The sequence below is a fragment of the Nomascus leucogenys genome, chromosome 2 (assembly GCF_006542625.1).
Source record: "Nomascus leucogenys isolate Asia chromosome 2, Asia_NLE_v1, whole genome shotgun sequence".
NCBI lineage: Eukaryota > Metazoa > Chordata > Mammalia > Primates > Hylobatidae > Nomascus > Nomascus leucogenys.
This window is the reverse complement of record NC_044382.1, coordinates 111196243-111219355: the sequence shown is the minus strand read 5'-3', so window position 1 is coordinate 111219355 and position 23113 is coordinate 111196243. Positions and strand designations below refer to the sequence as shown.

At 36.0% G+C, this 23113-nt stretch overlaps 1 protein-coding gene across 3 annotated transcripts in view; it reads left to right on the top strand.

The window, feature by feature from the left end:
* GIN1 (gypsy retrotransposon integrase 1) overlaps positions 1-23113 on the top strand; it is a 34471-nt gene that overhangs the window by 1508 nt on the left and 9850 nt on the right. The window contains exons 2-7 of one of the 3 annotated variants that reach the window (XM_003259805.4): positions 9936-10081; positions 11743-11936; positions 13803-14108; positions 21213-21404; positions 21504-21680; positions 22170-22455. In XM_003259805.4, the coding sequence (XP_003259853.2) occupies positions 9943-10081; positions 11743-11936; positions 13803-14108; positions 21213-21404; positions 21504-21680; positions 22170-22455 (1294 nt within the window). In that variant the 5' untranslated portion in view covers positions 9936-9942. The remainder of the gene's footprint in view (positions 1-9935; positions 10082-11742; positions 11937-13802; positions 14109-21212; positions 21405-21503; positions 21681-22169; positions 22456-23113) is intronic. The other 2 variants (XM_030817345.1, XM_030817339.1) reach the window with 2 other exon arrangements.

Below are 23113 nucleotides of genomic sequence, written 5' to 3'. Positions count from 1 at the left end.
AAGGCTATGCTTTTCGTGAACTGAGTTTTCTATCTTACGCATTTTCTATTTCTCCTTGTCATCTGTCTCTCTACCACCAGAACCAGCAGTTTGTGAACTGCATTAAGACTGTTACATCGTTATAAAAGGATACAACTCCTGAGTCTTCTGATTTTCTTCTTAGCACTAAAGCTTTATAAACATTGCTATAAAGCATTAATACCATTAATGAAAGGAAAGAGATTTTAAAATATTTTTTCATGTAGATGAAGATTTTGGGAAAAGAAAGGGTTCTCTGTTACTTTAAACAGCCTGATATGGATGATAATACTTAGATATGATAATAATTATACATTACCATATACAAAGGACTTTTAAATCCATTATCTTCATCCTCGTAATTGCAAAAAAGGAATAGATATTATGTCCTTTTCCAAACATAGATATTAAGGCTTACGTCTATACCTTCTTAGACACAGTTTACTTATAGTGCCATGTATGTGAAAGTGAACTGTAATGTTTTCAAAAGTGAAATAATTTACCTCTGGCATATTTGCTATAATTTTTAATTCTCCTTTCAGGAAATGCAAGTAATTCTTTATTCATTCACAAATAGTTGACTGTCCACCATGTTCTGAACATTATGTTAAACAATGTAAACATAAAAAATTAATAAGCTCTTTCCATTCCTCATTTATAATCTAAATTATTGATTACAAAAATCAATTTATAATTTGTGTAACAGAGGCCTGAACCAAGTATTATAAAAGCTAAGGATAACAAGTAATTGACTTATTGGTATAGCAGGGGGGAAAAGTGTGAAATTTGAAGTAAGAGATACCAAGTTACAAGTGTCAGCACATGTACTCACTTTATTACCTTGAGTAAATTGGACAATCTCTGAACCTCCATTTTCCTACCTGTAAAATGGATATAAAATTAATACCTACTTCTTGAAGTATTGTGAGGATTATCGTAGTAAAATACTGCATAACTATTTGCAGCTGTAGTCGTGAGTCACTTAGCAGTGGAATAAATTCTGAGAAATGCTTTGTTAGGCAGTTTCAGCATTGCACGAATACAGTCTCTACCTACATGAACCTAGATGTGTGTGTGTGTGTGTATATATATATATATTTTTTTCTTCATATAGAAAACCAAATGTACCTGCACATTATTGGGTATCATTTATTTCTCCTACTTGATCTGCAGTGCTAATATCAAATGACCTATATCAGGTTCTATATATGCTCTGCTATCATCTTACGGGACCAATAGGCAGTCCATCCTTGACCAAAACATTCTTATGCAGTGCAATTGCGTTGGCAATTGTTTTTAAAATTTTTAATTTTTTAAAATTATTTCCTCTTCCTATACTCTTGGCTTTTCCAGATGTCATATAAACAGAAATATAAAATATATAGCCATTTGTGTCTGGCTTATTTCACTTAGCATAATGATTTTGAGATTTATTCGTATTGTTAGGTCTATTCATAGTTTGTTCCTTATCAATCCTTAATAGTATTCCAGTATGTGGATCTACTATAATTTGTTTATCCATTCACCAGTTGATGAACATTTGTTTTCAGGTTTTGGCTGTTATGAATAAAACTTCTAGAAATATACACTTATAGGTTTCTAGGTGTACATATTTCCTTTTGGGTTAGTATCTAAGATTGGTATTGCTGGACCATATGGTAAATTGATGTTTAACTTTGTAAGAAATTGCCAAACTGTTTTCCAACATGTTTACATCGTTTTCTATTATCACCAGTAAGAGCATCCTTGATAGTACCTAGTATTGTTAAGTTTTGTTTTATTTTTCTTGTTGTTAGTGTGTAGTCATATCTTATTGTGGTTTTAATTTACATTTTTTCATTGTCTATTGACGTTGAGCATTTTTTCATGTGTTTATTTGCTAATCATATCTCTTTGGTGAAGTGTTTGTATTTCTAGGTTTTAAATTGGGTTGTTTCCTTTCTTGTTAAGCTTCAAGAGTTCTTTATAAGTTCTAGATAAAAGTTATTTATCGTATATATGTATTGCAGATATTTTATCCCTGTGTTATTTCTCTTTTTTTAGCAGTTCTTTAAAGAATAAAAATTTTAATTTTTTCTTTATGCATAGGTGCTTTTTCTTTGCTTACCCAACCTAAGCTCACAAAGATTTTTGTTGTCTTCTGGAAGTTGTATAGTTTTAAGTTGTACATTTAGATCTGTGACCCATCATGAATTAATTTTTACATATCATTTGAGCTATGAGTTGAGGTTCATCTTTTTTCAAAGGATGTTTAATTGTTACAGCATTTGTTGAAAAGATTATCCTTTCTTCATTGAATTACCTTGGCACCTTTGTTGAAAATCAGTTTACCATAACTGAGTGGCTATTTCTGGCACTATTCTGTTCGATAGATTTAAGGCTGTCATTTTGCCATTATAACACAGTCTTGATTACCATAGTAGAAAGTCCCGAAACCAAATAATGTGAAATTCTTCAACCATATTCATTTCTCAAAGTTGTTGTAATTATTCTGAGTCCTTTAGCTTTCCATATCAATTTTAGAATCAGCCTGTCAGTTTCTGCAAAAGAGCTTGAGGGTTCCTGATTGGGACTGCATTGAATCTATAGATCAATTTGGAGAAAATTGGCATTTTGTCCAACTTTTTCTCAGAGGTAGAGGGGGAGTTACTCCAGCTTTCTGCATTCTAGTCAGAAGCCTATATGGGAATGTTTAGTGGTATTTCAGAAAGAAATAATTTTCTTCCATGATTATATTCACTATAATATTTTTATTGAAAGAGATCACAGGACGAATCCCTCTATTTGTGAATTGGATGTCATCCCCTGCTCCCATCTCAGGACATCATACCATAATTTTTTTCTCCTCGGTTTTCAGTGGTCTTTCTAGAAGCCCTTCCATTAGCATTAAACTTTTTGGGTTACTCCCTTGTTGAAAGCAAAACAATCTTGTTTAAAAAAAATTTTTTTAATTGTAGTAAATCACACATAACATGAAATTTACCATCTTAACCATTTTTAAGTGTACAGTTCAGTGGCTTTAAGTACATTCACATTGTTTTACAGCTATTACCACCTTCCATCCCAATAACTCTTTTCATTTTGTATAACTGAAACTCTTGACCAGTTAAACAATAACTGTTCCATTCTCTCCTCCTCACCCCCTGTTCTATGCAACCATCATTATTCTTTCTGTCTGTATTTGACTACTCTGACTACCTCATAGAGGTGGAGTCATACAGTATTTATCTTTTTGTGACTGGTTCATTTCACTTAGCTTAATGTCCTCAAGATTCATCCATGTGGTAACGTGTGTCAGAATCTCCTTCCCTTTAAAGGTGTGTGAATATATACACCATATTTTGTTTATCCATTCAGCCATTGATGGACACTTGAGTTGCTTCCATCATTTGGCTGTTGTGGGTGATGCGGCTATGAACATGGCTGTCAAAACTTTTAACCCCACTAGAATGTAAACTCAGTGAAGGTCAAGAGAATCTACATCTTGTTTATTATCCTGTCTCCAACGTTGTAACTGGCACATAGCAGTTACTCAGTAACATTTTTTAGATCAATGAATGGACCTTGTATCTGTCTCTAGCAACTATCTTGTAGCTCCTTGCCTTTATAGCTAAGCTCAAGTTTCTAAATCCACTTTCTGACTTTCCATTCATTCCTTGTGTCATTTCAGTCTGGTTGCCAACCGCCCTGCTTTACTGTAACTATATACTGTTCCCAAAACCACTAGCTACATTATGGTTCTTATATCACTTAGCCTCTCTGTGTGCTTCTAAGAACTCTGTATTTCCAGACTTCTATTACCAGAACCTCTTCTGGCTTTTTTCCTATTTCTCTGGCTATTCTCATGTCCCTAAAGATTTACAATATATTTGGGAGAGAGACATATAAACTAATATATTCAATAGAGTGTTTCAGATTTTATGATAAAGGTTGATACCTATTACTGTGAATGTACCAAGGAGGGTGTGCACAATTCTCCCTGAGATTGGAGATGTGGTCAGAAAGGATTCATGGACAAATGAACTCATTAATGTGAACGTTGAAGGATAAGGATATGTCCACTGCACTTCCTACTCTGTACCCTTTCCATCTGATCCTTCTTCCATTGCCTTAACTTCACTTACTTTTTACATGCCAAGTTCATCCATGAATAGAACCTGCTTAATATTGTCATCTTTCTCCCTAAGCCAGAGCTTCAGACAGAAGTGATCCTAGGTTCTTCTTTGTGTTTACTCCACACATCTAGTCAGTCACAGTTCTTATATAATATATCTATCCGTTTATACTGACACTGCTTTGGCTCAGAATTTCCTCATTTCTCGCTTTAATTATACAGTAGTTTCCTAGCTAACTAGTACAGGTATTCCTGTCTCTACCCCAATCTCTATTCCATATTGGTGCACAATACACTTTATAGAATAGAAATCTAATCTTGTAACTCCAACTGATTCTTAAACTTTTAAGTTCTTCCAGGTTGGAGTGGTTAGAAGACACTGTAGGAAATGACACCTAGCCAGAGTTTTGAAAGATGATGAAGGGCTGGAGAAATAGCAATAAAGTTCATTCCAGGCAAAAGTATCAATGAAAAGGTGTGAGCACACTGCAAGGGATGGTTGAAGAACTGTGGTTATTTTTTGAATTGAGAATGCCAAGAGAAAAAGATGGAGAGATTGATAAAAACCATATCTTATAAAGCCTTGTATACTGGCAGAGGTATTTAGATATCATTAGTGCCATGGTCTTAATGGTTGTATTCTCCCAAAATTCATGTTGAAATCCTGACCACCAAGGTGATGGTGTTAAGAGGTTGGACCTTGGGGCTGGGCGCGGTGGCTCACACCTGTAATCCCAGCACTTTGGGAGGCTAAGGTGGGTGGATCACTTGAGGTCAGAAGTTCGAGACCAGCCTGGCCAACATAGTGAAACCTCATCTCTACTAAAAATATAAAAATTAGCTGGGCATGGTGGCATGCACCCGTAGTACCAGCTACTCGAGAGGCTGAGGAACAAAATTTGCTCGAGCCTGGGAGGCAGAGGTTGCAGTAAGCTGAGATCATGCCACTGCACTCCAGCCTGGGCGACAGAGCGCAACTCTGTCTCAAAAAAAAAAAAAAAAAAAAAAAAAAAAAAAAAAAAAAAAAGAGGTGGAACTTTGGGGAGGTGACTTGATCATGGGTCAGAGCTCTCATTAATGGGATTAGTGCCTGTATTTTAAAGAGTCTGAGAGAAACCCCTTCCCCCTTCCCTCATGTGAAGTTACAGTGAGAAGATAGCTGCCTGTAAGAAAGTGAACCCTCAGTAGACACTAAATTTGCTGGCATCTTGATCTTGTACTTTCTAGCCTCCAGAACTGTGAGAAAGAAATTTCTGTTTATAAGCCATCCAGTTAATGGTATATTTGTTATAGCCTCCCAAGTGGACTAAAACAATCAGGAATGGCAAAAGGTGTATTTTGAGTTAAGTGAATATTTTGAAAAGATTCGTGTTTTAATGTGACCTCTGTGACTGCAGTGAGGACAGGGACTATATTAGAGACAGAGGAGGCAAGGTCAGATAGAAGGTGAGTGTGAGCTAAGGCAGTGGCAATGGAATAAAGTCCAAGGTTCTACCTCATCCACAATCAGTGCTTTTCCTCCTTTTCCAGGTGAACCTGGGTCTCTACACATCTGCTTTGATAGTACTCTTTGCATACGTCTGTTACAACACCACTCTAAACTATAGAAATGCTGATTTACTCCTCTTTTCCTCTCATTTATACCATAAGCTCTGTGAGGACAGGGATTTCATTTTATTTAGCTTTATATTATTATCATCTAGTATATATAAGGGTTTAAGAGCCCAGTAACTGACCAAATTCAAGGTTATATGGATGAACAGGCAAAAAACTATTAAAAAGGGTAAAACATGGAAGTTCTGCAGTAGGCACAAAGAAAATTAGGAGAGGTCAAGATCACTTTAGATTCAGAGATCATGGAACGTTTGCTTTATTGAGGTGCTAGAAGTTGATTTTGAAAGATGAGTAAGGCTTAATCAGGTGGAAGGATATACCATTTAGGGGAAAATTATGTAAACCAAGGTATAGAGAATGGTTGGGGATATGGCCATGGGTATACAAAGGAAAGTAGTGAGAGAAGAAGCTGTATTATGTCCTGCCAGGTTGTAGAGGGTAGGCTAAATAGTCTAGACCTTAGCCACTAAGTGGAAGATAATGCCCAGAGGCAGTCTCATGGTGTCCATTCTGTCAAGTAAATCATTTGGAAGATAAAAATGTGCTAGGGATAGTCTAAATTAAAGTTTCAAAGTGACTATGTCAGACAAATAACTACACCTTTAAGTCTTAGTTCTGTTGTTGAGCCAAGACAACTCACCCATATAAAAATGAAAATAATACACTTGTGAAAGCATTTGTGAAATATGAAAATCTGTAGGAAATAGATGGTTTTTATGTCTTCTCCCAATGATGTTTATGTCGCTCTCCCTAACAGATATATGTTAGTCTTCTCCCACTACTTTGATGAGGAAAAAAAAAACCAAAAACCTTTAAGAGCTCAGTCTCCAAAGATTTTTGTAGCGCTTTCCTTTTCTCCTTGTCCCTTTGTACTATAGGTTTACTCTGAGGAGAGCAAATTTCTCTATTTCCATCTACTTTCAATTATTCAAAAGTTAAAGATTTCAAAGCAGAGAAGTTAATTTCAATAAATAGACCTTTATTATAAATAGGAAAACCAACAGTGTCCTAATGGCACGTTAACTTAATATACTGAAGACTTCATCTTACATTAGATAGAAAAATTTTCTGGTCTCTCCAGGAGGTAAATGGGTTGGGGGAGGAAGACAAGAGATGGTAGGAACTTGGAACCAAGAGGTTTTTAAATATAAAAGCAAAATACGGAAGCTACTGTGGATTATGCAGACTCACATTTTTTTTCCAATGGCTGGTTTGTCTTCTACCACTTCTAGTTACCCACATCCCTCTGTGTTTTGGGGCCTGCACCTCCTCTAAGGTGTGAGAGTTTGGTCTTTTCCTTCTGTGGGCTTTTACAGGCCTGAAAAAGCTCCTCCTCTTTTCTTTTTAAGGTCCTTCAGGAGTTTTTGCAACCTTTACTGGTCTCTAAAAGGGAGGAAATACACAATTTTTATCTTCCTTTTATAAACCTCATCTTCCTACAGATACCATGCTCCCAACTGGCTAGGATGGGATATTTATAGATTTTCCTTTAGATTGCTTAGATGATTTGTGACATTGATAGTTCCAAAAACTATTAAGGGAAAACTATAACAGGAAGTTACATATAGTATATTATTAATTTTACAGTATGTATAGTCTATATATTGATTTCATCTAAACTGAGAAGGGACAGTTTTCCGTCCCTTAGACTTGAAAGAATGCGTTATCACTGTAGTATAGAGATGAAAATAGAGGACACAAAGAAAAAATGATTTTGGTTTCTTTTTTTTTTTTTAAGAGTTGAGGACGATTAATGCAGAGCTAGAATGATAGGCAGGCAAATGGATGGGTAGACAAATGGGTTCTGTATTCCCAACTTGAAACGTCACAAGTCTTCATGAACTGAAAATTGATTAGGAAGTAAAAGTTTGCCACGGAGTCCTGGCAGAGGAGAGAGTATAGTGAGGATGACATGGAAAGTAAAGGCATCAAGAGGTCTTATGTGGCAGATTGGAGGGCAGTAGGGTGCCACTAGTGTTTCACCACAGATGGTTTGAAAAGCACTGACCTAGAGCGACATGAAACTTGGTAACAATAGAAGTGGCTACAGGACCAGAACAGAGTATACACATGGTAAAACTTCTTGATGCCTTTACTGTTTTCATTTAGTGGCTATTATGACTATAAAATATCTATGAACATTTTTGTACACATATTTTGATAGTCATAGACTCATTTCACTGGAATATGAAGTTAGAATTGCCAAACCTTTAGGGTAAATTTGTGCTCAGCTTTAGAAGAAACTCAGTTTTCCAAGGTGGTTGCAACATTTTATCCTCCCACAATTTTTGAGAGTTCCAGCTGCTGCCTGTCTTCACCAACACTTGGTGTTGTCTTTGGTTTTTAATTTTAGCCTGTTCAGTAGTGTGTAATTCTAAGTCATCGTGGTTTTATTTGCATTGCCCTGTGGAATAATGATGTTGAGCACATTTTCACTTGCTTATTGACCATTGGATATTCTCTTTTATGAAGTGCTGTGTAAGAATTTCCCCCCATTTTTTGAATTGGGTTTTTGTCCTTTTCCTTTTGATTTTTAGAAGTTCCTTGCATACACTGGGTCTGAGTCCTTTGTTAGATGTATGTATTAAAGATATCTTCTCCCAATGCGTGTCCTATGTTTTCACTTTCTTAATGGTGTCTTTCATGAGTACACATTTTTATTTTGATAAAGCCCTATTGTTAATTTCTTTTCTTTTAAGGATAGTGTTTTTTTGTGTCTTATTTAATAAATCTTTGCTTAGCCTAAGATTTGAAAGATGTTTTCCTATGTTTTCTTCCAGAATCATTGTCATTTATCTTTCACATTTAAGTTTATGACTTATCTGGAATTAATTTTTGTGTAAGATGTGAGGGTGGTTAAGGTTCATTTTTTCCCCTAATACAGTTATCTAATTGTCCAGCATTATTTATTGAAGAGACCACCTCTTTCCTCATTGTATTGATATCTTCATTGTAAACGTATTGACTTTACATGTGTGGATGTAATTCTGGACTCCTCGTTCAATTACAGTGATGTATTTGTCTGTCCTTATGCCAATTGGCTTGTCTTATTTACTTTATTTGTATAAAAAGTCTTAAATCTCACCCATTCATCTTTGAGATGATTTAGAAACTGTGATAGGCTACATTTGTTTGGTTTGGGATACAGCCATCTATTAGAAGATGAAAAAAATCATATATTTAATAATCAATTGGAAGTGAATTAAATTTACAACAAACTGATTGTCTTATAATACTTTATAGAGATAATTACCCTGTTTTTTAGGCTATGATGGGACTGTGTTAACATTTCAGAACCTTTGCTTTTAAATTGACATACACTTTATGTTAACCTAAGGTAAGAAATGTATTGTTAGTCTCTCTGGAAGTTAAAAATAGATCAGAAAGACGGTTTTACATTTGCAAAGAGCTGTATCATAGGGGAAGTGAATTGATAAGTTGTTTAAGCCATGGCGATAGGCACAGTCTGTTCTGCTTTGTTCCAGCATTCTCTTTCCAGTAAACACTCTTAGTCTCATCCCTAGATCCTGCAGTGGTCAGTAAACATCTTTTTTTAAATGTAGTTTCAAAATTGTAAGATTTATGTCAGAATCCTAGCAGGAAACAGAAGACATTCTGGTGGGATTTTAAAGAAAATTTAATGGAGCTCCTTTCTATAGACAGACAGTAACAAAGTAAACAACATGGCACCTGGAGACTAGCAAAAGCAAAAATAGTTACCACCTTAAGGCTGAGGTGACAAGAAGAAGAAATAACCATGAATATATTTAGAAATAATATAAAGCTATATTTCTTATAACTTATTATTTAAATGTCACATGACAGGATCCTCCTGTGTTACCATCCTTTGAATGTAACATTTCAGTTGATAGCAATGAAATTTTAAGCAAACCTTTTTGAAGTTTACTGGTTCATTTCCTTTTTTCTCAGTATGTGGAAAATTTTCAGCATTTCTTATCAAATGGAAAGAGACAAGATAATTTGTCATGGGGTATATCAAAAATAGCATTTGAGTATTTTTGTTCATAGACATCGCCATTCCTTTCCTGTACTGCAATTATCTCCCTCACAAATAAATTCTGGGAATTCTCAGTTCATATGTAAATAGAAATATGACAGAAGTCTTAACTGAAATAGCAATTCAGTTAGCTTAAAATTTAAGTTATCTTTTTAAATACCTTTTACCTAGGTTCACAATGGTCCGTAGTGGAAAAAATGGTGACCTTCATCTTAAACAGATTGCATATTACAAACGAACTGGTGAATATCATCCAACTACACTGCCAAGTGAGAGAAGTGGCATAAGAAGAGCAGCAAAAAAATTTGTCTTCAAAGGTAAAATTAATGTTCAAAATGTTGATTATTGAGTTGTAGATTCTTCCCCACATTCTTCTTTATGGAAGTTTGGGAATTTCTGTAGTAGTTGGTTGTTGCTAAACAATTACCAGTTGAATTGATGATGCCACTCAATCAAAAGCAAAATAAAAATTACACTCAAGCTAACTGAAGGCCAATAAGCATGAAAAGCATGGTTTAAATTATAGACAGTATATGATACCATGAAAGAAAACAAAACATTTTTCTGAATGAACAACTTCTGCTTTTACCCTCTCATGGTCTCTAATGGTGTACTTTCCAGCACTGGTGCCACTTTCAGTGAGGAACTTTTTTGATGCTTAATATGAAAATGTTGACAAAGTTAACTGGTTGTTTACTAAAATGAAAACTAGAAGGAATTAACTATGTTTCTGTGATCATGTCCCCTTGACCCCCACCACTGCCATTAAATATTCTCAGGATCACATTCATTTTAGGACCCTTGGATCTTCCTGAATGGATTAAATATTTGAAAGGCTGTGGGATATTTATCTTGGAAGGTCATGATAATTTTTCCCTCTTTTTCCCCTTATAAATAGGGGAAGAGAAATTTGGGATGAGATAAACAACAAGTAGTCAGCAGATAATTAAATGAATGTTTGTGTTATAAATGGGAATTTTGCCTCTTAGGCTTACCCCAAAGCAGGTTAATAAAACTCTAGGATAATAAATAAATGCCTGCTTGCATCTCTGTGTGTATATCCCTACCAATAACTCCCTTATACTTAAGATTAGGCAGACCTATTACCTCTTAAACTAAAGTGAGGATTCTTTCATTCATATATTTGATAATTTATGTAACAAATGTTAACTGGGTTTCTGCTATGTGCCAGTCACATTCTAAGCCTTGGAGATATATTGATGAATAACATAGATAAGGTTCCTGCTCTTAGGTTGCTTATCTTCTAATTCTAAAAAGTAAGGAATGTTCCACTCATCAGTCGGCTTACTCATAGTAGTAGCTGAATAGTGTATTTTGGAGTTTGAATAGCTAGCCCATTCACATTGGAGAGATAGATGGTGATTCGCTTCATACCCTGGTTACCTCCTAGCTGCAGATTCTTCTCAGGTGTCCTCCTAAGGAAACAGAGAATTGTCTTGAGGATTAAAGTTTTTTCCACTTCCCCAACTCACCATCCCTACCTTCTCAAATATAGAAAAAGCTGAGAGAGCTGTTTGCTTGCAAAAATGCAGTGATGATAAAACATTATTTTAGAAAATTCTGTTCCAGGAAGTTGTTTCTCTGTACATAATTTATTTGCTAATCTATGCCATTTTTAGGAGGTGCCTGCAAAATCTTCCTACTTTGAGTACTCCCATAGAGAGATAATTTCATATTTCCGTACTTATTACATGCTTTGATGAACAAGCTTGCTCTACTTATATTGATAGCTACAGAATTATAGCAGCTACTGCCGTTCCTAAGTATCTAGTAAGTGTAACAGCTAAGAACCTTTGTGTTGTAGCATCATTAAAAATAAATATTCTGTTTTAAGTGCAGTAAGATTTTACAAAACAAAACAAAAACCTTCATGGTGTAAACAAAAGGCTATGATTCTCTTAAAACTACATAGATCTCTAAAAATTGCAATTCTATCTTTTGGTATCATTTATTCCAGAAAAAAAGCTGTTTTATGTTGGAAAAGACAGAAAACAAAATCGTTTGGTAATTGTTTCAGAAGAGGAAAAAAAGAAAGTCTTAAGAGAATGCCATGAAAATGACAGTGGAGCTCATCATGGTATATCCAGGACCCTCACTCTGGTAGAATCCAATTATTACTGGACATCTGTGACCAATGATGTCAAACAGTGGGTATGGCTTATATATTTAGAATATTATGAATAATGTCTTTCATAGATAGATATTTAAAATTTATTATTTCTCCAGATTTATTCTGGGTATCACCTCTCATAAAGTATTTTTGGCAATCACTTAAAGGGAGTTGTATTTCCCTTCACAGTTATTTTAAATCACTTCAGTATAATTTGAACAGGAAAGAAGCATTATTTAAACACTTGAAAATACCATATTTAAATAAGAGATTATTTAGAATCAGATTTGTATCATTGAACTTTTTGTGTAGGCAGAATTTAAATGGAGCTGGAATTGATTTGACTAAATCATTACTTCTTCAATGGCAGTCATACAAGGTTTTCTTAAGAGGAGAATATGTTCATAGTAAGTCAAGCCTAGTATGTGCTCTCGTCTTTTGTGCCTGTTCCATCTTGAGGTGGAATGTCATACATGACAGAAACCCAAAACCAAATATAACCAAAATCAAATTTTGAGGATAATGAAATAAGTCTGAGTTTTGTAACTTTATGACCCATTGGGACCTTCAACTTCTAGTAGAAAATTCACCTATAGGAATTTTGGGGTTCTTGCTGGAAGTCAACTGATCCTACTCTTTCCAGTGTACTGTATGCCAAATGGTAGGAATTCCTTGGTATATCTGTGAGATCTCCTTAATAATTGTAGTAGTGCATCAAAAAGACTGGCATTTCAAGCATAAAGAATTAAACCAACATTTCATAAGTATAATTTGTGAATTATCAGTTTGTGGGTCTATTCAGGTATTCCAAAGACCTTCATAATTTATATATTTTTCCTGCCGTGGATTTTTTTGCATTCAGTGAAATCTTCGTCAAATTGTTATCACTGGAGAATGAATATGATTTTTGGAAATAATCAGAAGTTATTTGTGATAAAATCCAACAAATAAGTTTAAATTGTAAAGTGAAAATTCTGATCAAAAGTAACTGTGACTATAATGTGATTAAATGGCTTTTAAATTTTTCTTCAGAAGCTAGTTTGAAAGTAGTTTCTAGAGTGGAATTCCAGAGATATATTGAGAAATGGCACCCATCCATAAATTGATCAGTAGATCTTGTCTCACCTCACTCAAATGAAAGCCTCAGGACAGCATGGGTTTTGTTTATGTTTATTCTTTTCCCACGATTGAGAGAAATTGCTCCATCTATACATTTTGTATGAATGAAATTATATTTCAATAAATGTGGTTGGAATAGATTAATGAATAAACTTAATGTGATAACTTTAGAAGGAAACATTTTGTGCATATAGAAATTATTGTAAATTTACATACTGATTTAATAGGAAACTTAAGATCTTTTTAAGTATTTAATAAATATTTATTGAATGTGAACCAGATTTATGTTCCATGTGAATAAGACCCAATAAGATGGTCATTTGGTAGTATAGTCTTCCCTCAGTATATGCAAGGGATTGGTTCCAGCACCACACTCATGCAACCAAATCTACTCACACCAAAGTCCTGCAGTCAGCCCTGTGAAACTCGCGTATACAAGAAGTCAGCTTTCTGTATACTTGAGTTTCTCATCCCTTCCTACCAATACAGTACTTTTTATTTGTGTTTAGTCAAAAAAAAAAAAGAAGCCATGTATAAGCTGACCTTCACAGTCCAAACCCATGTTGTTTGAGGGTCAGCTGTAGTGGCTACTACAGTTGTTTGTTGTTGTTTTATTTGTTTGTTGTTCTAAATAGGTTTAATCCAGTGATTCTCAGTCCAGAAGTTTCTCCTTCAAAACACAAAGTGTACCTATTAACCATTTTAAAATTCAGATTTATAAGACTGCTTTTATATTGTGTTGAGTGTTAACATTTGTATGTATTTTCTTTATTGTGTGCCTGTTGTAGGTATATGCTTGTCAGCATTGCCAAGTGGCAAAAAATACCGTTATTGTAGCACCGAAACAGCACCTTCTCAAGGTGGAAAATCCATGGAGTTTAGTTACTGTTGATCTGATGGGGCCTTTTCATACAAGCAACAGAAGTCATGTATATGCTATAATCATGACAGATTTGTTCACCAAGTGGATTGTGATTTTGCCTCTATGTGATGTTTCAGCATCAGAAGTTTCTAAAGCTATTATCAATATATTTTTCTTATATGGACCTCCTCAGAAAATAATAATGGACCAAAGAGATGAATTCATTCAACAGGTAAGACAAATAAACTACTTAGGTCTGGGAGCATATCTTACTTCTTTTCAGTGTCCAAAACCAGTGCCCTCTGCATTATATTACAGAGTGCTTAATAAATTCAGATAAATTTCTATAGGTATAGAGGTATGATATTAAATACTACAAGGATAGTTGTACTGGAAATTAGGAGATTAAGATTTTAATACTTACTGTGGGTTATTGTAAGCCCATCTTCAGATATCCTCAAATTAAAATGAGGAGGTTGGACCAAATAATCTTTATTTACTTCTAGGTTAAAAACCCATGATTGGTTGGGCCTGGCTCATGCCTATAATCCCAACACTTTAGGAGGCTGAGGTGCATGGATCACTTGAGCTCAGGAGTTCAAGACCACCCTGGGCAATAGGGTGAAACTCCATCTCTGCAAAAAATATAAAAATTAGCTGGGCATGGTGGTGGGCGCCTGTAATCACAGCTACTCGGGAGGCTGAGGCAGGAGAATTGCTTGAACCTGGGAGGTAGAGGTTGCAGTGAGCCGAGATTGCACCACTGCACTCCAGCCTGAGCGACAGAGCGAGACTCCATCTCAAAAAGAAAAAAAAATTAGCCAGGTGTGGTGGCACCCACCTGTGGTCCCAGCTACTCAGGAGGCTGAGATAGGAGGATCACTTGAGCCCGGGAGGCGGAGGTTACAACGAACTGAGATTGTGCCACTGCACTTCAACCTGGGCAACAGAGTAAGACCTTGTCTCAAAAAATAGTAATAATAATAATAATAATAATAATAATAATACTATGATTGACAGGTAAAGAGAGACTTAAATAAATGGAAGAATACATTTTGTTCATGAATAAGAATAGTCAGTATTGAAAGGTACTTTTTCCCTTGCCCTGGCCTTTTCCCAGTTAAAATTAACCTGAAAGGATAAGCAGGGGAGAATATATATAAAAACTTTTTATAAGAAATATAACAACTGCTAGACTTAAGGCATATGTTAAAACTTTTTGTAATTGACAGGGTACATGTTTAAGAAAAATCAAAGATATCCAGACTTGGTTGAAAGCATCTTTGATGGCTCAATCCAAAAAAAATACCTAAAGTTATATTTATTAAGTAGATAGGACATGTGTCATGGCAGTTTCCATAGTGTGTCATCCCAGTTTCCATAATTCTCTAGGATGACATGTGTCATCCCAGTTTCCATAATTCTCTAGGAGGACTCAGCATATAGTCATACTCATGGCTAAGATTTATTCAGCAAAGAGAAAAGACACGTTGGGAGAACCAGGTACAACTTTCCAAGATCTCCTTCCCCAGTAGAGTTACACAGGACGCGTTTAATTCCTTTAGCAGAGTTGTGACAACATAGGGAAGCTCACTAGAGGCTCAGTGCCTAGGGTTTTTATTGGGGGCTGGTCACATAGGCACCTTCTACCTGGCATGTACAAAAATTCCAGACTCTCAGAAGGAAAGACTGTGTTTGGTCTTATAACCAAAATCTAAGCTCCTAGACATTAGCCAAGGTCCAACCTTGTAAGCATGCCTTTCAAAGAATAGCAGTCGCAGATCTGCTTTGTTAATATGTTAAAGTTAACTGTCAGGTTAACTCTTTTCTTCACAGGTTCATCCAAACAACTTAATAAGTATTTATGTTCTAACTACTTAGTAGCAATTTAAAATACTCATAAGTTGAAAGAAAATATATTTTAGTTTCATTCTTTTCTTTTTTTTTTGAGACGGGGTCTCATTCTGTCACCCAGCCTGGAGTGCTGTGGCACCGTCTTGGCTCACTGCAACCTCCACTTTCCAGGCTCAAGTGATCCTCCCTCCTTAGCCTCCTGGCTAATTTTTGTACCTTTTTTCTTTTAGAGACGTTTCACCATGTTGCCCAGGCTGGTTTCGAACTCCTGAACTCACATGATCCACCTGCCTCGACCTCCCAGAGTGCTGGAATTACTGGCGTGAGCCACCACACCCGGCCCTTTCATTTCATTCTGTACCATAATTGCTAAGGGGTAATGTGTACCTGTTGACCACTGCTTAACTTCTCAGACCTTGGAATCATATTGTACACTGCCACCCTCATTTCCTGTTTCACACTGATTTTTACATAGTAACTGCTTTTTATCACAGCATTCGATGAAGAAAACAGTTCTGTAAAGATATGATGTCATCAAATGAATTGTAACCTGATCTAATGTTGAAACTGAACTACCTTAAACTGGTAGTTTTCATGGTGTCCAACAGATGTTAAGGGGGCAACTTGGCACAAAGTGTGGTAACAATGGTTTAAATGATAAAGCTAGTGTCACAAATGTGTCTAGTAGAGGAGGATCATGTAATTAATTAACAGGTAACAATTTGCTAATTGTTTAAAATTATTTCTGTAATATGATTTAGAATCCAATACAAAAAGTATTTTCAGGTAAATTAAAGAATTTTAATTTTTAAAGTAGAAACAGAAAAAAATATATTTGACTTTTAATCTCTAGAAATGGAGGTCACATTCTAAACCTAGAAACAGTGGTATAAACTTCAATGGAAAAACATTAAATTTGGCTGCATAATAATAGGAGATTTATGTGGTAAAGTAATCAGAATATAAAGGCCAATCTTGCAAATAAAGCAAGATAATTTTGTAAATGAAGGCAAGGTAGTCTTGCCTGCCTTGATTGACATAGCAGTGGTCTGTGCAATGGAGTACATAAGGCCATCCAGTTTGGGGGAAGGCTATTGGAACTTCTATTTATATTTTTTAAATCCCACAAATAAGAAATGAAGCTTTATTAATAATATATACGATTAGGCTGGGCGCGGTGGCTCACGCTTGTAATCCCAGCACTTTGGGAGGCCGAGGCGGGCGGATCACGAGGTCAGGAGATCAAGACCACGGTGAAACCCCGTCTCTACTAAAAATACAAAAAAATTAGCCGGGCATGGTGGCGGGCGCCTGTAGTCCCAGCTACTCGGAGAGGCTGAGGCAGGAGAATGGCGTGAACCCGGGAGGTGGAGCTTGCATTGAGCCGAGATTGCGCCACTGCACTCCAGCCTGGGTGACAGAGTGAGACTCCGTCTCAAAAAAAAAAAAAATAAAATAAAAAAATAATAATATATACGATTGATAATAGCATCCTGACTCAATCAACAAGACATGTATGTCACACATGCTATGTGAAGGTATCCTGAAAGAAAAGTGAGAATCCACATGTTTCCTCACTCATACTTTTGCTTTCAGCAGTTGAATGAAAGTATGGATATCATCTAGCATTCACCACACTACTCACAAAATGGCCAGGGAGCTTAGATTTTTGCAGTGAAAGCAGATAATACTAAAAGGCAAACACCCATCATCAACCACAAGAAAGTGATAGCGCTGGCACGTCTACTTAACTTCCAGCTCTTTGTTAGACACATCAATGAGATGAATACAAATATTAACTACAATAGTCCCCATTTATCTGCAGTTTTACTTTCTGAGGTTTCAGTTCCTATAGTCAACTGCAGTCCAAACATATTAAATACAAAATTCCAGAAATAAATGATTTAAAAGTTTTTTAATTGCACACCATTCTGCGTATAGTGATAAAATCTCATGCCGTCCTGCTCTGGACATGATTCATGTCTTTGGCTAGCATATCCTCATTGTTTTTGCTACTCCCTCCCCATCATTAGTCAGTTCGTATCTGTCTTGGTTATCAGATCAACTGTCGTGGTTAGTAGTGTGTGTATCCAAGTTACCCTTATTTTACTTAAGAATGGCCCCAAAGTGCAAGAGTAGTGATGTTGGCATATTGTTAATCGTCCTATTTTATTTTTAGTTGTTAACCTCTTACTGTGCCTAATTTATAAATTAATATCTATCATAGGTATGTATGTATAGGGGAAAACATAGTATACATAGGGTTTGGTACTACCTGCAGTATCAAACATTCACTAGGGGCCTTGAAACATATTCTCTGAAGGTAAAAGGAGACTGCAGTTATCAGATCTGATAGGAAATTAGGCATCAAAATTCAAAATTATCAAGAATACTCTTTGAAATATCGGTTCACTTCCACTTTTATTAATGGAGAGCCTTACCCTAAGTGCATATGTTTCACGGTATTTGCTAATGATAATATGAAGCCATTATGATTAGCTAGCAGTTTTTCCAGTCGTGTTTAAAGTCATTTGGTAACCAAACCAGGACTTTGAAAATTTTTCTAAAGGTAACAATAGGGCCAAGCATGGTGGCTCATACCTCAGCTTTTTGGGAGGCTGAGGTGAGAGGATAACTTGAAACCAGGAGTTCAAGACCAGCCCATGCAATATAACAAGACTCCGTCTCTACAAAAAAAAAATTTTTTTTTTAATTAACTGGACGTGGTGTTGCACACTCATAGTCCCAGCAACTCAGGAGGCTAACATATAAGGATTGCTTAAGCCCAGGAGGTCAAGGCTGTAGTGAGCTATGATTGCACCACTCCATTCCAGTTTGGACAACAGTGAGACCCTGTCTCAAAAAAAAAAAAAAAAAAGTAATAATAGGCTGTGCTCTGTGTCTCATGCCTGTTGTAATCCTACCAGGCAGATTGCTTGAGCCTAGGAGTTTGAGACTAGTCTAAACAACATGTTGAAATGTCATCTTTACCAAAAATGCAAAAATTAGCCAGGAGTGGTGGGGCACACCTGTAGTCCAGCTACTCGGGAGGCTGAGATGGGAAGATCGCTTGAGCCCAGGAGGTTGAGATTGCAGTGAGCCAAGATCACGCACTCTAGCCTCGGTAACAGACTGAGACCCTGTCTCAAAAAAAAAAAAAAGGGGGGGGGTACCAATAAATATTTGCAGGCCTATTTTGTGAGATTGCTTAAACAAAAAACCAAAAAAGTGACATATGATTGGGAAAACTTGTTCTTTTTGCTGTGATTAAAATGGCTTCACTATTACACAGAAAGCATAATGATGACAGTACAAAATGAACTCTTTTGTCAGCAAATACTGACGCAGAAAACACTGCTTAAGATTATAACATAATACACAATGTGGGAGGTTTATTGTATAGTTGAATAAAAATACAGATGTTTCTAACAGCTTAGCTTAGAGTATTTGCTAAATTGTTCCAATAAAATGCACAAAGAACTTTTTGTAAACCTCTGAAGGAAAGAGAACAAACACATTCAGTAGGAAAATTAATTTTTTTAAATGTCATACAGAAAACTAAAATTGTAAGAACTGACAGAATATCTGGTTTGATGTTTGGGGGCCGACAGGGTAAAGATGTCAAGATACCATTTCACAAATGGATTCCCTGGATCATTCCTAGGCAAGCTTTTGAAACAAAGAAGTTAAAGCCTTATCAATGGTCATTTAAAACCATTGATCAAGACTCAGATTGAAGCTGACCCAAATGACACCTATTCTCCGGGATTTCTTTCTAATTACTTTTGAATTAAAAATAGTCATCCTGAATTAGTATGTATATCGGCTAGGAAGTGTATTCAATCCAAGTGACAGACTTCCTTTCCCTATCCCAATATATTAATATATATTGTATATATATTATCCCAATATATATTGGGAGTGATTGAGAGTCACTCCTATTGTATTCACAACATGGCTGCCAGAGCACATGCCACAATGCCTACATTTCAGTCAGAAAGAAGGGTGAGAGTATTGGGCAAACAAAGCTAGTACCAGCTGAGTTTGCCTAACAACTTTTACTTACAACTTTTGGGCTAGAATTATGTCACATGACCACCCCTACCTGCAAGGGAGTTTGGGAAATGTAGGTTTCTTTTTGTTGCTTTCCCCTCTTGTATTAACTTTGCCTATTTAGTTATTCTGATACTACTCGTCTGAAATATTCTTTTTTAAAAAGACAAATTTATGAGCCAAAGGTTTACTCAACTAAAAATAATAAGGTAAAAAAAGTCTGAAGGATGAGATAGGAAAAAAATAATATTTTATATTTAACAGGCTTACTGTTACAAGTTTTGTAAACTCATTTTGTTTTCTTTTAAGTGCTACACATAATATAGCAACACCAATAATAGTAGTTATAAGTTAAAAGTTATAAAATGCTTATTGCCAATAACTGTTTTACATGCTTTTTAAACATTAACTTATGACCTAGTGGGTTGTTTTTGGGACACTGTCTACTGAATTAAAAAGTTACTTGAGGGCCAGGTACAGTGGCTCATGCCTGTAATCTCAAAACTTTGAAAGACTGAGGTGTGTGGATTGCTTGATGCCAGGAGTTTGAGACCAGCCTGGGCAACATGGTGAAACTCCATCTGTACAAAATATTTAAAAATTAGCTGGGCATGGTGACACATGCCTGTAGTCCAAGCTGCTAGGCAGGCTGAGGTGAGAGGATCGCTTGAACCCAGGTGGTGCAGGCTGCCCTCCAGCCTGTGCGACAGAGCGAGACCCTGTCTCCCACCGCCCCCGATGAAAAAAAAGAAAAAAATTAAACTCAAACTTAGCGTTCAGTTCTGTTCTTCCGCTTCCTTGTTGTATGTGTGTATTTGGCAAGGCACTTAATCTCTCAAAGCTTCAGCATCTTACTTTTAAAATGAAATTAATAATACCTCAAAAACTTGTTGTAAGGTTTAATGACAATAATGTAAAGCGTCTAGTGTGATGGGACCAGCATGTAGTAAAGACTCAATAAATGGCAACCACTATTTTATACATAAAATTTTACATATTTTATGTATGTGTTCATATAGAATGTTATGGTCAATAAAAAAGCAAGATTCAGCCAAGCGCAGTGGCTCATGCCTGTAATCCTAGCACTTTGGGAGGCTGAGGCAGGTGGATCACAAGGTCAGGAGTTCAAGACTAGCCTGGCCAATATGGTGAAACCCCGTCTCTACTAAAAATATGAAAATTAGCTGGGTGTGGTGGCACACACCTGTAGTCCCAGCTACTCAGGAGGCTGAGGCAAAAGAATCGCTTGAACCTGGGAGGCAGAGGTTGCAGTGAGCTGAGATTGTGCCACTGCACTCCACCCTGGGTGACTGAGCGAGACTCCATCTCAAAAAAATAAATAAATAAATAAAAGGCAATATTCTAATTCTTTTGAAGCTTTTTTTAAGTCAATGGAAAAATAAAACACAAATATTTATATATTTTTCAGATCAATATTGAACTGTACAGATTGTTTGGCATAAAGCAAATTGTAATTTCTCACGCCTCTGGAACTGTTAATCCAACAGAAAGTACACCTAACACAATCAAAGCATTTCTCTCCAAACACTGTGCTGACCACCCAAACAATTGGGATGATCACCTATCAGCTGTTTCATTTGCCTTCAATGTAACTCACTTGGTATGTGCCTTTTTATAATTCTGTACTTCTGAGTTATGACTATTTCTTGGCCAGATAAATGTTTTATTACAAAATTGACGTTTATTTTCTTTAAAATAGGAACCTACTAAAAATACACCATATTTTCAAATGTTTACTCGAAATCCTTATATGCCTGAGACTTCAGATGGTCTTCATGAAGTGGATGGTGATAATACAAGTATGTTTGCCAAAATTCTAGATGCAATTAAAGAAGCTGATAAAATAATGGAGACTAAGACAACTTCACTGGGCCAGGTGATTCTATTCAATAGAAAAACTGTAATCTAAAACTTTATAAAAGTTATATTTATTTTTAAAATTTCAGCATATACATGTGTGCATGCACATACACACACATACTTACTTGCCATAATTTTTTATCTATCAGATTTTTCTTGTCTTGATTAAATAGTTGGTTTACTAGCTATGAAATGCTGAGCAGCAAAAATGAGAAAGCTATGGATTTTGGAATCAAGTAGAGCTGGATTCAAATCTGTAGTCTTAACTGCTTTTGAGTTGTTTGGCTTCGGCAAATTACTTAACCTATCTTAGTTTACCTTCTATATAAAGTAGGGGCCAATAATACTGACTTTGAAATGTTTTAAGAATTAAATAGAATTCATGCCTACCTTTTAAGTAGCATCTCAAGTAACCATTTTGTTACGATATTCTCATTATTTGCATTTACCTTCAAGATATTATATCTCTTTCATCTCTTTGTTCTTTTTCTTTTTATACTTGTAGATGGAGAACAACAATGTGGATGAACTAAATAAAAGCAAGATCATTGTTAAAAAGAAACCCAAACAATTAAATCCATTTCATTTAAAAGTGGGTCATGAAGTTTTAAGACAAAGGAAAAATTGGTGGAAGGATGGTCGTTTTCAGTCTGAATGGGTTGGTCCTTGTGTCATAGACTATATTACAGAAAGTGGATGTGCTGTCCTGAGAGACAACACTGGGGTTAGACTGAAAAGACCTATCAAAATGTCCCACCTTAAGCCCTACATAAGAGAATCCAGTGAACAAGGTAAATATCTGTCACTTCTCTACATTTTTATTGCTTTGGGTAAGGAGAAAAGTTAAAAATAACAGAAACCTTTCTCCCCTCTTTTATTAGGTTTTCTTTTCCATTCTTCATAAAATTTGTTTCAATTTTAGCTATCCCAGGTAGTCTGTTTTATTACAATGTCTCTTCTGGAACTGTCAGGCCTGTGAAATTCTTTTTTTGAGATAAGAGTTTCCCTCTTTTTGCCCAAGCTGGAGTGCAGTGGCGCAATCTCAGCTCACTGCAACCTCTGCCTCCCGGGTTCAAGCAATTCTGCCTCAGCCTCCCGAGTAGCTGGGATTACAGGTGCGTGCCACCATGCCCAGCTAATTTTTTGTATTTTTAGTAGAAACAGGGTTTCACCATGTTAGCCAGTCTGGTCTTGAACTCCTGACCTCACGTGCTCCACCCGCCTTGACATCCCAAAGTGCTTGGATTACAGGCATGAAACAGGGCGCCCGGGCATTTTTATTTTTATTTCTAGTATGTTTTTCATAGTTTATGTGGGAGATACTGAACTTCTTTTCCTCTGAAGGAAAGATAACATCTTAACATCATCTCTATTTTTGCTTTCTCAATTTTTTTTTGTTTTTTGTTTTGTTTTGTTTTTTTGAGACAGAGTCTCACTCTGTCCCCCAGG